Here is a 13,907-nt window from a genome sequence, read left to right on the forward strand (position 1 = left end):
GGTTTTCTAGTGGATGTGACAATCACTCCCAAAAAAAGTGATGAAAACATAAGAGTTTGTCACATAAACTTAAACAAATGAATACAACAGTTTCACAGTCGCACAATTTTCCCTGTGCTCTGTCAAAACATATGTTTTTAACGTTTTCAAATTTTTTCGTGAGTAGACCGTCAAATCCTGCATATGTCCAAGCAAATCTGAACATGTCCTGGAATTTTTGAGAGCGAAGTTGATTATGTGTGAGTGCCTGAACTTTGATAATTGTCTGAAAAAAAATTAAACTTTTCACTCGAGGGAAGACTTGAACCAACGACCTCTCATTACGCAGCTGCTCACGCTAACCACGGGACCACGGCGCTCCTAAGCTTACACGCTCCTTGAAGTTGCATATCTTGCCCATGGACTACTCAGTTTGTATATTTTGCTTATTTTTTTCATAGTTCCGTTAAAGAGTAGTTAAAAAATGGCTGTGACCGCTATGGGACTTAACTGCTGAGGTCACCAGTCCCCTAGAACTTAGAACTACTTAAACCTAACTAACATAAGGACATCACACACATCCATGCTCGAGGCAGGATTCGAACCTGCAACCGTAGCGGTCGCGCGGTTCCAGACTGTAGCGCCTAGAACCGCTCGGTCACCACGGCCGGCTGACATCTAGTAGTAGGCTAGGTTCGGATAAAGCACGATTGACGTTGATAACGCTTGGAATAGAGAAACTGCGACAACTTTGCGGCTGGGGTCAGTGCAGCTGTTCCAAGCGTCATCATAACCAACCAGATGGTGCATTATCTGAAGACGGCCCTCTACTAGAAGCCGAAATCGGTCATATTTTTAATAAATGACTGCAGTCGAGACTTTTTTTAATAAAGGTCTCCTACATCTCACAAAATGACCAGGACGAGAAAATCAGAGAAATTTGAGCTCATATGGAGGTTTATCGACAGTGGTATTACTATCAGTGAACATACCATGAAAGGATGAAAACAAGTCTCCACCAAACACAGTAAGTTGGTCTGAGGAGTATAGCTGTGGAATTTGGTGTTTACGGTATCCCTCCCCTGGTGAACGCACCTGGAAATGGTTGCAGAGCTTCCGCAGAGCCCGCTCGTTGTTGGTCTCGAAGACGATGGCCTCGAGCCCCGCCGGTGCCTGGGAGGCGGTGTCGTCGGACGCGGCGGCTGCCCAGGCCGAGCGACGGCGCCGCACCACCCAGACGGCGACGCGCGGCAGCGCGGGGTCCGTGTGGCAGAAGGCCACGTCCGCTACGGGGATGCTCTCCGGCTCGTGGGCGGCGGCGGCGGAGGCGGCGGGGGCGGCGCCGGGCGTCTTGACGACGCGCTGGTAGAGCGACAGCGACTGCACCAGCGCCGCCACCGAGCCGGCGGCCGCGGGCTGGTGGTCCGCCTCGTCCGTGTCGGAGGCGCCGCTGCTGTTGGCGCTGTCCGACGTCGTGGACGACGTGGAGGCGAGCGGGCCCGCCACTCCCGGGGGCGGCACGGGCCGCGGGGGCGGAGGGACGCCGCCAGGCTTGCCCACCCCAGCTCCCGCGGCGCCGCGTCGGTACACGTGGTCGTCGACGAAGCAGCAGGAGGACGAGTTGCTGACGGCCGTGTCGTCGGAGGCGAGCGAGCGCGAGTCGTCGTCCGACTCGAAGCCCTCGTCGTCGTGCCGCGCCGCCAGCTCCAGGCGGTCGTCGCGGCAGCGCAGCAGCGTCGGGGGGCGGCGCTGCGGCCGCGGGGCGGCGGGGCCCAGCGAGCGCACCAGGCGCGCTAGCGACGCCGCGTCGACGGGCCCGCCGCTGAGCGGCCGCCGGCCCAGCAGCCAGCCCTCGCACTGCCACATGCCGGCGGGGGCGGCGGAGGCGGCGCCACAGCCGCTGTCGGGCTTACGGGCGTGGGCGGCCGTGGCAGAGGCTAGGGCGGCGGCCTTCGCATCTTTCGCCGCCTCGGACACCGCCTGTGAAGAACGAATAACAGACCTGTCGTTAGAACCGTTATCTATTGTGTTAACACAGCACTATAGTTTTGTTATAAGCACGCAAGTGAGCCGTGCTAAATATTGCTGTTTTGAAGAGCGTGCCGCAGCGCGCAGTGTGAAGCAGTCGCCGTCCGTTTCTGGCGGTGGCGCCGCTGTGGCAATCGCAGCTTTGGTATCTCCCTCTGGTGCGAAAGGGGAAAGGTTGCCGGTTCACGTGCATTTAAGGGGCGCTATGAGCTCGCCAGCCGGTCAGTTGATCAGCCGGGTCAGTGTGGGGCAGTCAGTGTCTGTCTGTCGTCCGGAATGCTAGTACGTGGTAGGCCGCCGGTCTGCTCGAGTTTGTTCAGTCAATGGTCATTGACGGTTGGATCGATAGGTTGGTCGGTCGCGCACCGAGCACAAGATGATTTGTCCGTCTTGAGCGTCGGCGCATCTGAGGTCGCCACGTGAGTCCAGTGGGCCGCGCCGTATAGCGAGGGGTAGTGGCTTCGCGGCCGACACGAGAAAAACAGGAGTCAACCCACGACATCGGTCTGGCCGGCGCGACCTGCGACGCCGTGAGACGGGAGATAGGCGTGCCTCCCTGCGTCCGTTGAATTGGCTGGCAGCGGACGATTCGGGAGAGCGTTTTGGGGGTGCTGCGCCAGGTCTTCGCCAGACGTCGCAGTTTATTAGAAGTTAAGTGATTCGCGATATGTTGTTTCATTTACTTGTTAATTTCTACTTGTTTTCTTGGTCAGTCTCTCGACCCCAGCTTGCTCGTTTGTCTCTCGTCCGCATTTGTTAGGCAGTTAGTGTCTGTCTGTCTGTCGGTCGGTCTCCCGTACGTTAATAGCTGCTTCTGTCATGTTTGTCGGATTCGGTGTTAACGAATTTATTGCTTGAAGTGTAACGGCCGAATACATGAAATATGTTTTTATCTGGCCTATAATCTTGAGAGACGGTATATGTGTAATGTAGAGCATGTTTGTATATTTTATGTAAGACTGCATTTCATGGGTTTTTTATTTAAATGGTCATTTTAGTCTATAAAGTTGCCACTCATCCACCGTAAGAGGTTTTTTTTTTTTTTTTTAAATCAAGTTACACCTTCGATGGCAAGTTAATTTTTTTAATGTTAGTGTTTTGTACCATGTCCATCCCTCCTACAGGGTGCATAGTTTATGTGCTCGTGTGAGTTGTTAAAATGTTTAGTTTAAAGTAATCTGGTGTGTTGCAGATTTGCACCAGTGTAGTCTTTAGGAGGTTGTTGTGAGCGGTCGTGACTACGGCCTTGTCAAAAGGGAGCGGCAAGGTTCTCAGCCCGAAAGCTTATACTGTCAAAATTTGTTCTTTCTGCCTCTGAATAAATTGTAACTTGATATTTAGAGGGTGCTTTCTGATTATAATTTTAAATCTGTTTCAAAAAGAAAAGGGCTTTTCGGAATAAAATTTCCATTTGTTGAAAGAAATTTAATTTGGTTTCATCAGTTACCCACTGGCAACTACTTCCACGCTCACATAGTGTGACTAAATGTGTTAATGTTCTTGATGAAGCGCTGGTAAATGAAGTAAATTCTTAAGAAAAGGTTTTGAAAGTAAATTCACGGTTCAACAAGGTTGCTGCACCATCGTCCACAGCCATGGACGAATGTTTCAAGAAACCACTGGGAATACGGAAATACAACCGGTACGCCTCGGTTTGAAAACGAGTACTACGCAAAACTACGTTTTCTGTTTTCAGGTGTGTGCACATAACATTGCATCAGTCGAATGAGGCAATCTTTCCGGCCATGTTTTTTTGTTTTCTGTAGTTCTCCTACATCATTTGAGACGAATTCCGGGATGGATCCTTCAGTAAGGCCACAGCTGACCAACTATCATATCCTCATAAAAACACTCCCACGTACTCTATCTCAACGAATAATTTAGATTTCTCTTTTCACAGCATTATGATGGAAAATCTTATATCGTTGTAAGTTGGTAAATAAATTAAAAAAGTAAAAATATTGTGCTCCATTGCCTACTTAGAAATCAATTTGGTTACGTTCCTGGAAAGACGTTGTTGTTAGCAGACGATAGTGCTTAGGCTCCTGTCAGGCATAAACGAAAGGCAAGCGTTAGGGTCCCTTCAACGACAACATTATCGTAGGGGAATTACGGTCTCGGTTTGGGAAAGGATGGGCGAAGGAAGTCGTTAGTGTTCTTTTTAACGTCTCCATCACCGCATTCGTCCTACCTCGATATATCTGTTACTGCTGATGCTTACACTCCGCACGGCTCGACGCAGCTAAGTACGTGCCATGATATATGGCGAGTCCATTCTACTGCTGTTCAAGCAGGCAATAAAAGTTCAGTGCAAAGCGCCAGCAATGTAACATTTCTAGATACCGTATCTATACCTTCTTGTCAAGTTTTGTATTATTGTCATCAGTATCGGCAAGACATCTATGCCCTTTATACACTTATATTCAAACTTTTCATCATTGGTGGAACCGCGGGAACGCATTTGTGTGATAAATTCAGAGTAAGCAAGTAAACGATCTTCAATGTTGCGAGGGCGAGCCGCAAACTAACACTTCCAAATTTTTAATGTGATAACTACTAAAGCTTATTAAATAAAATAAACGTTATATACCTTCTACATCTTTTTATTCTTTATGTCTACATATTTTCAGCCCTCTGTCGCTAGACGGCTCCGAATTGTATTACGTAACATGGTGATTTGTAACATAACTATGTCGGTGCGTGAGAAACGGCGCGCTGGAATACAGTTTCTAATTCGAACAGTTCGGAAACACACATAAATATTCTCCTTCAACAAGACAATACCAGCTTACACACGAGCGTTGCGACATCTGCAATAACCATACGCCTTGGGTTCAGTGTTGTCGATCATCCTTCATAGAGTCCCGACTTAACCAACAGATTTTCATCTGTTTCCAAAGCTTAAAGAACACCTTCGAGGAGTTCAGATCCGTAGTGATGAAGTGGTGCAAGCAGAAGGGAGGTTGTGCCTCCGTCGCCAGAGTCAAACATTCTACAGTGACGGTATCAGCAAACTGGTTGCACGTTGGGAGAAATATGTTCGTAGTCAGGATGGGAAACAATTATGTAGACATGAAGAATTAAGATGTAGGATGTTAATAACATTTGTTTTATTTTTAAAAAATCTTAGGAGTTGGGAAATAAATGATCGTAGAAGCAAACGATCATCGAACAAACGACGGGAGTAATGGAAACACGGAGAACTCGATTACAAAAACTCAAGAAGTTTTGCGGGAGGACACATTACATCCACAATCATACAAGGAATTCGGTGGTGTTACTTTTCTGCACGCCTTCGTATTTTAACACCATGGATTTCAACGTATCTAGTCTGATATTCAGATGTACCAGTTAGTGGTTCCCGTATCTTAAGTGAAGTTTTTGTATATTTAAGCCGCCCATTGTTGACGGAACTGTTGATACATAAATGTGAAGATGAGGCAGAATTATGCCGACTGCTCTGGTTCTCACACACACTAATAGACACTTGTGGTTCTAACGGTACACTCTTCTCTTGAGAAAGCTGAAGCCTTTGGTTCTCGAATGTGTCGACGCTTATGTTCTCTTAGACAGCTGTAGAGAATGCTTGTCTGTACCAACGGTCGTTATTACTTATGGCGGTAAAATTGCTGCTACCATCTCTGCTAAAATTATGTGGTTGTTCTGTCAGTTTTACAACTTCTCGCACCTTGGTCTTGAAACATCTGCGACTGTGAGGAGTGGGCGGCTTCGAGGAGAGTGGTGGGGGGGGGGGGGTGGGGTGGGGAGAGGGGAAACGTCTTGAGAGTCGACTACCTGCCCACATTCCTGTGGTTTCCACAACTGCAGATTTTGAAGTCTAGCGAAGGTGGCAGCAGAATTTGTAACACATCATTTCCTGACCGCTCAGATGTATCTTGGCCGTGACCGCTTTTGTAGTCGCCTCAATCAGTTTCAGGCTGCAGGGGAGACGATTTTCTTTTTTTTGCGATTCTCCTAATTTGGTGCTAATCGGGGACGATTAGGCTCGTTTTGAGGGTGAGTAATTCCCGTGGCGGTCTGTGTGTGAAAGTCCTAGCAAGAAGCAGTACTGTACAGAAATGCTGTTATTTACAGCGGGGATTTGCCATTGAAACTGCTTGCACGCAGCCACTGAGTCTGAATGGCCGACAGGCCTGAATGTTACATAATTCCACGTAGAGGTTTTGAGCTCGAGATATTGACTGGTCCGCCTGGAGTCCTCGTGGAGTTTAGTCGGCTATCAGCGAAACTTCTGGAATCGAGTTTGGAATATTTAAATGCTTATTTCGCAAGTCTGCAATTACCCTCCGTGATCGACGACATTACTTTCCTGTTACTGAAAGTCTACAAAACATTCGACAGTGCAGTCAGCCCGCAGCTCGTGGTCTAGTGGCTAGCGTTGCTACCTTTGGATTACGGAGTCCCGCATTCGATTCCCGACCGGGTGGGGGATTTCCTCTACCCGGGGATTGGGTGTTTGTGTTGTCCTCACCATTTCATCATCATCATCATTCGTGACAGTGGCTAAATTGGACCGAGTAAAAAAAATTGGACTGTGTGAAAAACTGGGACTTTGTACGGGCGCTGATTATCGCGCAGTTGAGCGCTCAACAAAACCAGACATCTTAAAAACAGTGCAATCCCGTGCGCGGGCCTTGAATTCTGCTTCGGTACTTTCCTGCTTTTCTCTGGGAGTGTTGTGAATTGGTAATCGTGGAAATCGTGGAGTTGATCTGTACAGAGAGTGTCAGAGCTTTCCATGGAGCCATCAGCTAAGTGGAAGTGGTGGTGAGCGGAAAGGACTGACTTGTCTTCGGTTAACTGACTGCGTGGAATGTCAGAAGCTTGAACGGGGTAGGGAAGCTAGAAAATTTGAAAAGGAAATGATTGATGTTCTCTAAGGCTATAGATACAGCAATGAGGAATAGTTCAGTAAGCAGTACAGTTGAAGAGGAATGGACATCTCTAAAAAGGACAATCACAGAAGTTGGAAAGAAAAACATAGGTACGAAGATGGCAGCTACAAAGAAATAATTAGTAACAGAAGAAATACTTCAATTGATCGACGAAAGAAGGAAATACAAAAATGTTCAGGGAAATTTAGGGAATGCAGAAATACAAGTAACTGAGGAATGAAATAAATTGGAAGTGTACGGTAGTTAACACGAAATGGCCTCGTGAAAAATTTGAACGAATCGAAAAGAAATGATAGTCGGACTTACTGACTCAGCATACAGGAAAGTCAAACAACCTTTCGTGAAATTAAAAACAAAGGTGGAAACACTCAGAGTGCACCAGAATTCCACTGTTATATGCAGAGGGGAAAGTGGATAGGTGGAAAGAGTACACCGAAGGCCCCTATGAGGGTCAGGACTTGCCTGATGACGTGATAAAAGAAGAGACAGGAGTAATTAGGGAAGAGATAGCGGATCCAGTATTGGAATCAGATTTAAAAGAGCTTTGGAGGACTTAAGATCAAGTAAGGAGGAAGGTGTAGATAACATTCCATAAGAATTTCTAAAATAATGGCTGGTCCCGGCGGCGGTTCGAGTCCTCCCTCGGGCATGGATGTGTGTGTTTTCCTTAGGATAATTTAGGTTAAGTAGTGTGTAAGCTTAGGGACTGATGACCTTAGCAGTTAAGTCCCGTAAGATTTCACACACATTTGAACATTTTCTAAAATAATTGGGGGAAGTAGCTGGTGTGCAGAATGTATGAATCTGGCGACATACCATCTGACTTTCAGAAAGATATCATCCACACAATTTCGACGACTGCAAGAGCTGACAAACGCGAGAATTATCGCACAATCAGCTTAACAGTTCATGCATCCAAGTTAATGTCAAGAACAATATACAGAAGAATGGAAAAGAAAATTGAGGATGTGCTAGATGACGGTCACTTTGGCTTTAGGAAAGGTAAAAACACCAGAGAGGCAATTCTGACATTGCGGTTGGTACTGGAAGCAAGACTACGGAAAAATGAAGACACGTTTTTAGGATTTGTTGACCTGGAAAAACCTTCGACAATGTAAAAGGGTGGAAGAGTTCGAAATTCTGAGAAAAATAGGGGTAAGCTATAGGGAGAGACAGGTAATATAGAAGGGCACAAGAGCCAAGTGGGAATAATAAGAGTGGACGACCAAGAAGGAAGAGCTCGGATTAACAAGGTTGTAAGACAAGGATGTAGACTTACGCCCCTACTGTTCAGTCTGTACATGGAAGAACGGAGGTAAAAGAAAGGTTCAGGAGTGAGATAAAATTTCAAGGTTGAATGGGTATCAGTGATGCGATTCGCTGAAGACATTACTATCCTGAGTGAAGGTGAATAATTACATGATCTCCTGAATGGAATGAACAGTCTAAAGAGTACAGAATACGGAATGAGAGTAAATCGAAGGGACACGAAAGTAATGAGAAATAGCAGAAATGAGAACAGCGAGAAACTTGACATCAGGATTGATGGTCACGAAGTAATGAATTTAAGGAATTCTACTATTTAAGCAGGAAAATAACCAATGACGGACGGAGAAACGATCATGAAAAGATTAGCACTAGCAAAAAGGGCTTTCTTGATCAAGAGAAGTATTCTATTTGAGGAAGAAATTTCTGAGAATGTACGTTAAAAAAAAAAAGTTTGTTTTCATGTAAATCGAGTGTAGTGCTTTTGAGTGTCCCTTTTCCAAGCTGACTTTGAACTGTGTTCTTGTTTTGTTCTTAACAGTTCTTAACAAGCCAGCTGAAAGGCGTACAATGAACTGTTAGTGATAAATACATTCTGATCCAGTGGTCGGATTATTATCATCATCTCATCTCCTACCAACGATTAGATGTCATAGTCAGCTTTCCCCTTCTCTGTCATGCATTCACCTCTTACAAGGTTTTCCTAGTTCTCTTCCCAGTTTTTTTTTTTTTTTTTTTGTAAATAATTTTCTACAATTCTGTCAACATGATCCTTCCATTTCGTTCTATTTTCCTTTATCTTGTCATCAACTGAAAAGAGTTATATGTATGATCGTGTGCTTCCATTCGTTATATCCATTTTATTACATCCCCTTAAATACCTCTTGAAATTCATCTCTGCTGCCTGTATACGGGATTTTGCTTTTGTGTTATTGTCCATGATTCAGAATAATATACAGGAGTTGGTGTAACGGTAACTTTCTAGAAATTCATTTCAGTTTTCTTTCTTGTTTGTCTTCTGAAAGTTCTTCCACTTGTTCCATAGATAACTTGAAATTTATTAACCTTCTTCTCTTCAACTAATAAAACATCCTTGAGAGCTGAAATAGAACAATTGTTCTAAAATTTTGCAACGGACTGGATTCTTTCCTTTGAAATTATTTATCTTTGTCTTACTCGAAGGTATAGTTGAACTATAGTAGGCCTATATTGTATTTTGTTTCAGTCTATATAATGCTCTTTGTATAAGTAAATTATCTTCCGTTTGCAGTACAGTCAGCTGCTCTTCATGATGTAACAGAGTATATAATGGTATGCTTGATCCTGTTTTAATTCCTAATTGTGTTTCGTCTTCCCAATTCGTAAGTAGGTCGTCGACATATAAATTGAGCGAAATCCGATATTTTCGAGCCTGAACTTATCACAATTTTCATATTTACATGTACGAGACTTGCAGACTCTTTATGGTATCAATAAGGTGTTCAAGAACACCTATTTCTAAAGTTTTTCACAAGGGGTGTTTTAATCGAAACCTTTCTCGTAATTGATAAATGATAAATTCGTTTTCAAGGCAAACTCCCGTCGTAATTTGTGTCATTATAAATATGTTTTCACTAAACGTCCCTTCTTGCCTGTTCTTCTGAAATTATTGTGTCTGCAATAGTTTGCAGTCTTTCATTAAGAATTTTCCCATAAATTTTTCTCTTGCATTTAGTAAACTTTTTTCTCTATAATTTCCTGTGTCTTTCCTATGCCTCTTTTAAAAATGGAAATAGCTTTAGCTGTGTTTCATTCTTGAATGGTGGAACAGTGCTTCCACCACATACTTAAAAAAAAAAAAAAAAAAAGAGAGAGAGAGAATGCAAAGTTCTGAAATGATTCCTCCGTGTTTGATTAATTCATATTAATTCGATCTAGGTCAATAGCCTTGCTACTTTTCCTTACATATAGGGCTGTTGTTAATTATTTTACATCTATTTGATCTACAGAGTTACTATAAATTTTTAAATAATAACTTTTATCATTATCTCCGTCATACTATAAATTTGTGTAATGTTGCACCCATTGATTTTCTGTTATACTGTTAATGTTTGCAGTATCTTTCTGCGTTTTATTCGTATGCTTCATAAGTTTAAACGCTACGTTCTGTCTTCCGCGAAAGTCATACTCAATGTTCTCCGAATTCAGTACGGTATCTTTTTGTTGCATTTTTCTTTTCTGTTGATATGTTCCCCAGACTTCATACGTCCGTATTTGTAAGTAGCTGTTATAACCATTTTGTTGTTCTTTAATATTGTTGGCTATTTCTGTATTCCGTATTTTCAAACCTCTTTTCCGGTTTGATAATTTACTTTCCTCTAGCACTTCATTAGCTATTTTTTATATTTATGTGGCAACATAGCAGTGCAGACGAAACATTCCGCGTCAGCCAATAAACGTTCGCAGTTGAATCCACGTAATTTCTCTCTCGCGACGCACGTCGCCAAATGGGTGTGTATTCCGACTGCGTCTAGACTGTGACTTTGTGCGGCGCTACGGAAGCTCTGAGGCACGAACGAAGCGAACGTTTTAAATTATGAGGTCTCACAGGCAGCCGAACCGTTTTACGGCCGCGGTAGCCGTACAGCCAGGTAAACTGTCAGTGTAGGAAACGTTTAACACCGCCCGGCTGGATACCAGGCCTCGTGTGGTGGTCACGTGACCGCAGAGCAGGCTGTAGCGGTGTGCCAGATAGGAGCCAGCGGCGCCGGTCACAGGCGGACTCTTGCGTCTCCCAGAGTCGCATTACGGCGGCGGCCGCCGGCGGGCAATGCGATACACCTGTCCACTGGCCGACAGGACGGCTACACGGTCGCGCCCACCCTCTGCTCCTTGTGACATGTCTGCCTACCGCACACCAGCAGACAGGTACTCGATTCCTTCTGGTGCTTAGCGTCCTTCTGGAATAAGCATTAATTATGTCTTTACCTGCTCGTATTACGTAGGATCGGCGCGTCAGATCCAGAGACACGAGTGTGCGCTAGAACCGGATCGAGCCCGCGCGACAGGACGTTGACCTAGATCTGGTTTGCCGCCGAGCTTGTGTGTAGTTTTCAGGTAGCTCCCATAACTGTCGAGGCTGATGCTTGTTTGATGCCTACGTACTCCTCGACAAAATAGGTCCGCTACAAGACCGAAGAATCATCGGAAACTGTACAGATCAAATTAAGCCGTGCTGCGGCTCGCGTTGGTGCTGTTTGTAGGTTTCCGCCCTCTGTTGGAGACCAGAAGTATCGTTTAGTTGGCTTGGTTGCAGGTGTTTGTCTTCTTCTCTTGTTGACTGGCGCCACTCGGTTCACAAGCGTTGCCTGTGCGCTAGTGGCAGCAGCGGCGGTTATCGATATGTAGTAACTGTCTCCCTATCTTTCAGGCGACGTCGTCGTTTTTATGGGTCGTAGGAGTGTACCAGTTCGGTTGGGGACTCAGGAGGAGCCAGGTCCGAGCAGTGGCAGAACACGCCAGAACCGCTAGCGGCACGCATGGACTGCCGGATGGAAGGGCTGTGGTCACGAGGGTGCACGACCTCGTCGTAAACCGGATCCAGCAAGCTTTAAGAAGAGTGCATTTCAATCCCAGTAGAGAAATCTCCACCACTGTGATATCTCACGATTCTCCAGTGACTACATGTTGCTGCTCGTTGTGTTAAAAAATGGTTCAAATGGCTCTGAGCACTATGGGACTTAACATCTGAGGTCATCAGTCCCCTAGACCTTAGAACTATTTAAACCTAACTAACCTAAGGACATCACACACATCCATGCCAGAGGCAGGATTCGAACCTGTGACCGTAACTGTCACGCGGTTCCAGTCTGAAGCGCCTAGAAGCGCTCGGCCACAACGGCCGGCGCTCGTAGTGTCACTGAGGCGAAGAGCAGGGGTGATTCTTCTGCTCTGGTGGTAGTGGTTCCTTTCTCGTTCCGGGCGCTCTAAACACAGTATTCTGGGGACGTAGTGCAGACCGTCGGTTCCGGCTTTGGCGTATTGTTCCACCGTTGCATTTGGTTTATCGGGCGTCAGGTAGCTTCAGCAAGATTATTATTAGTCATTCGTTAGACTGTCACTAGTGTGATTTACCATCTTGTGAATGCAACTCTTGGCTGCCTATCTCATCGCTCGCGAAAGTGTTTGTTGCCGGACCTTCTCAGAGGTAGATTCCTGGAGCACCGTCTGGATCAGTTGCTTGTTTTTTAATTAATTTTTGCTATTGTATTTGCTGTTTTACAGCAGGTTTCATAATTTTTTATACTGTTGCCATTCCTGGCGTGTAAGGCCTTCAGCCGTGATTGTGGTCATTTGCCTTAAAATTCTAATCTGGTATTGCTATTTTAGCAGTAAACTTTAAAACCTTATTTACTGCCATTTCTGGCGTCTGATGCCTTCTGCTTTGTTTGTGGCGACTCGCCTTTAATATTTCAATACCTATAATTTGTAAGTTGCAGCGAATTTTAAGCAATTCTTAATTTATTGCCATTCATGGCGTGTAAGGCCTTCTGGTCAGGTCATAGTGGCTTGCTTTTAAAACATTATCTGTTGTATCTGTATTTAATGGCGATTTGCTAAATTGTAACTCACTGAAAACACTATTATTTACACTGTTGTTTATTCCTTCGTTAATAACGTGTGGTATTTTTTTATTTATTGTTGAGTCTGGAATTATTGGTTTCAAATAAATTGCGTGTAACTGTAAAAGGCAACCAATAGTAACTAATAATGGCCCCGTCCACAATCATAACCGAACCCTGCCTTCCCTTGACTACTAGGTTACACAAATCGATAACTGGCGTTCACGTCTGTTCCTTGCGCCGCAGTGCGAACGACTACACGGCGAGTGATGACTGGGTGTTGTGTAATGTCCTTAGGTTAGTTACGTTTGAGTAGTTCTAAGTTCTAGGGGACTGATGACCATAGACGTTAAGTCCCGTAGTGCTCAGAGCCACTACACGGCGAGATGGACGTCGAAATAGAGAAAACAATGACTACTGAAGACTGGACGATCAAGTGCATCGTCAACTGTATCGTGTGCACTCAGAACGGCTCAACGATATGTAAACGGCAATAGTATTAACGAAAAAGGAAATTTTCAGGAAAGCTTGACTTTCGATTTATGGCTATTTGGCGATTCAGAAGCTAACGTCATCGCTCCTTTTTTATACAGGGTGTTCAAAAAACGACCTGGTTGTGGACGCTAATAATTACGAAACATGTGACGTGACTGCACGGTTGTTGTGTTGATTGAATGGGCGTGGCTTAGAGTCTAAGAAAATCGCCGTTAGGTGTCAAGTCAATTAGTCTTCTCAGTTTGCAGTCAGTCAGAAGTAAAATGACGTCCGCTCAACAAAAGGCGTTTTGTGTGCAGCAGTATGCAAAGACTGAGGCAGTGATTTCGGTCTAGCGTGCTTTTTGTCAGCGTTTCGGCACTGATCCGCCTGCACCCAAAAACATTAATGGTTGGTATCGCCAATTTGAAGAGACAGGTTGATTATGCAGAGATAGAACAAACTGACTGCAGTGAGTTATCTTCAAATACTGCGCAACTGGCTTTTTCGACAACTTCAGAAGGATGCGACGATTTAATTTTCCAACAGGATGGAGCTCCACTACACTGGTACAACAACGTTAGTCCGTTTGTCAGTGACGCTCTGTCTTAACGCTGAACAGGGCGCAGTGGACCCCGAGACA

At 45.0% G+C, this 13,907-nt stretch overlaps 1 protein-coding gene across 1 annotated transcript in view; it reads right to left on the bottom strand.

Moving 5' to 3' along the window:
- LOC126101312 (uncharacterized) overlaps positions 1-13,907 on the bottom strand; it is a 431,784-nt gene that overhangs the window by 35,130 nt on the left and 382,747 nt on the right. Inside the window, 3 exon segments of the mRNA XM_049911988.1 lie at positions 1,075-1,292; positions 1,295-1,341; positions 1,343-1,959. Coding sequence (XP_049767945.1) covers positions 1,075-1,292; positions 1,295-1,341; positions 1,343-1,845 — 768 coding nt within the window. The 5' untranslated portion in view covers positions 1,846-1,959.

The sequence above is a fragment of the Schistocerca cancellata genome, chromosome 9 (genome assembly GCF_023864275.1).
Source record: "Schistocerca cancellata isolate TAMUIC-IGC-003103 chromosome 9, iqSchCanc2.1, whole genome shotgun sequence".
Classification (NCBI taxonomy): domain Eukaryota; kingdom Metazoa; phylum Arthropoda; class Insecta; order Orthoptera; family Acrididae; genus Schistocerca; species Schistocerca cancellata.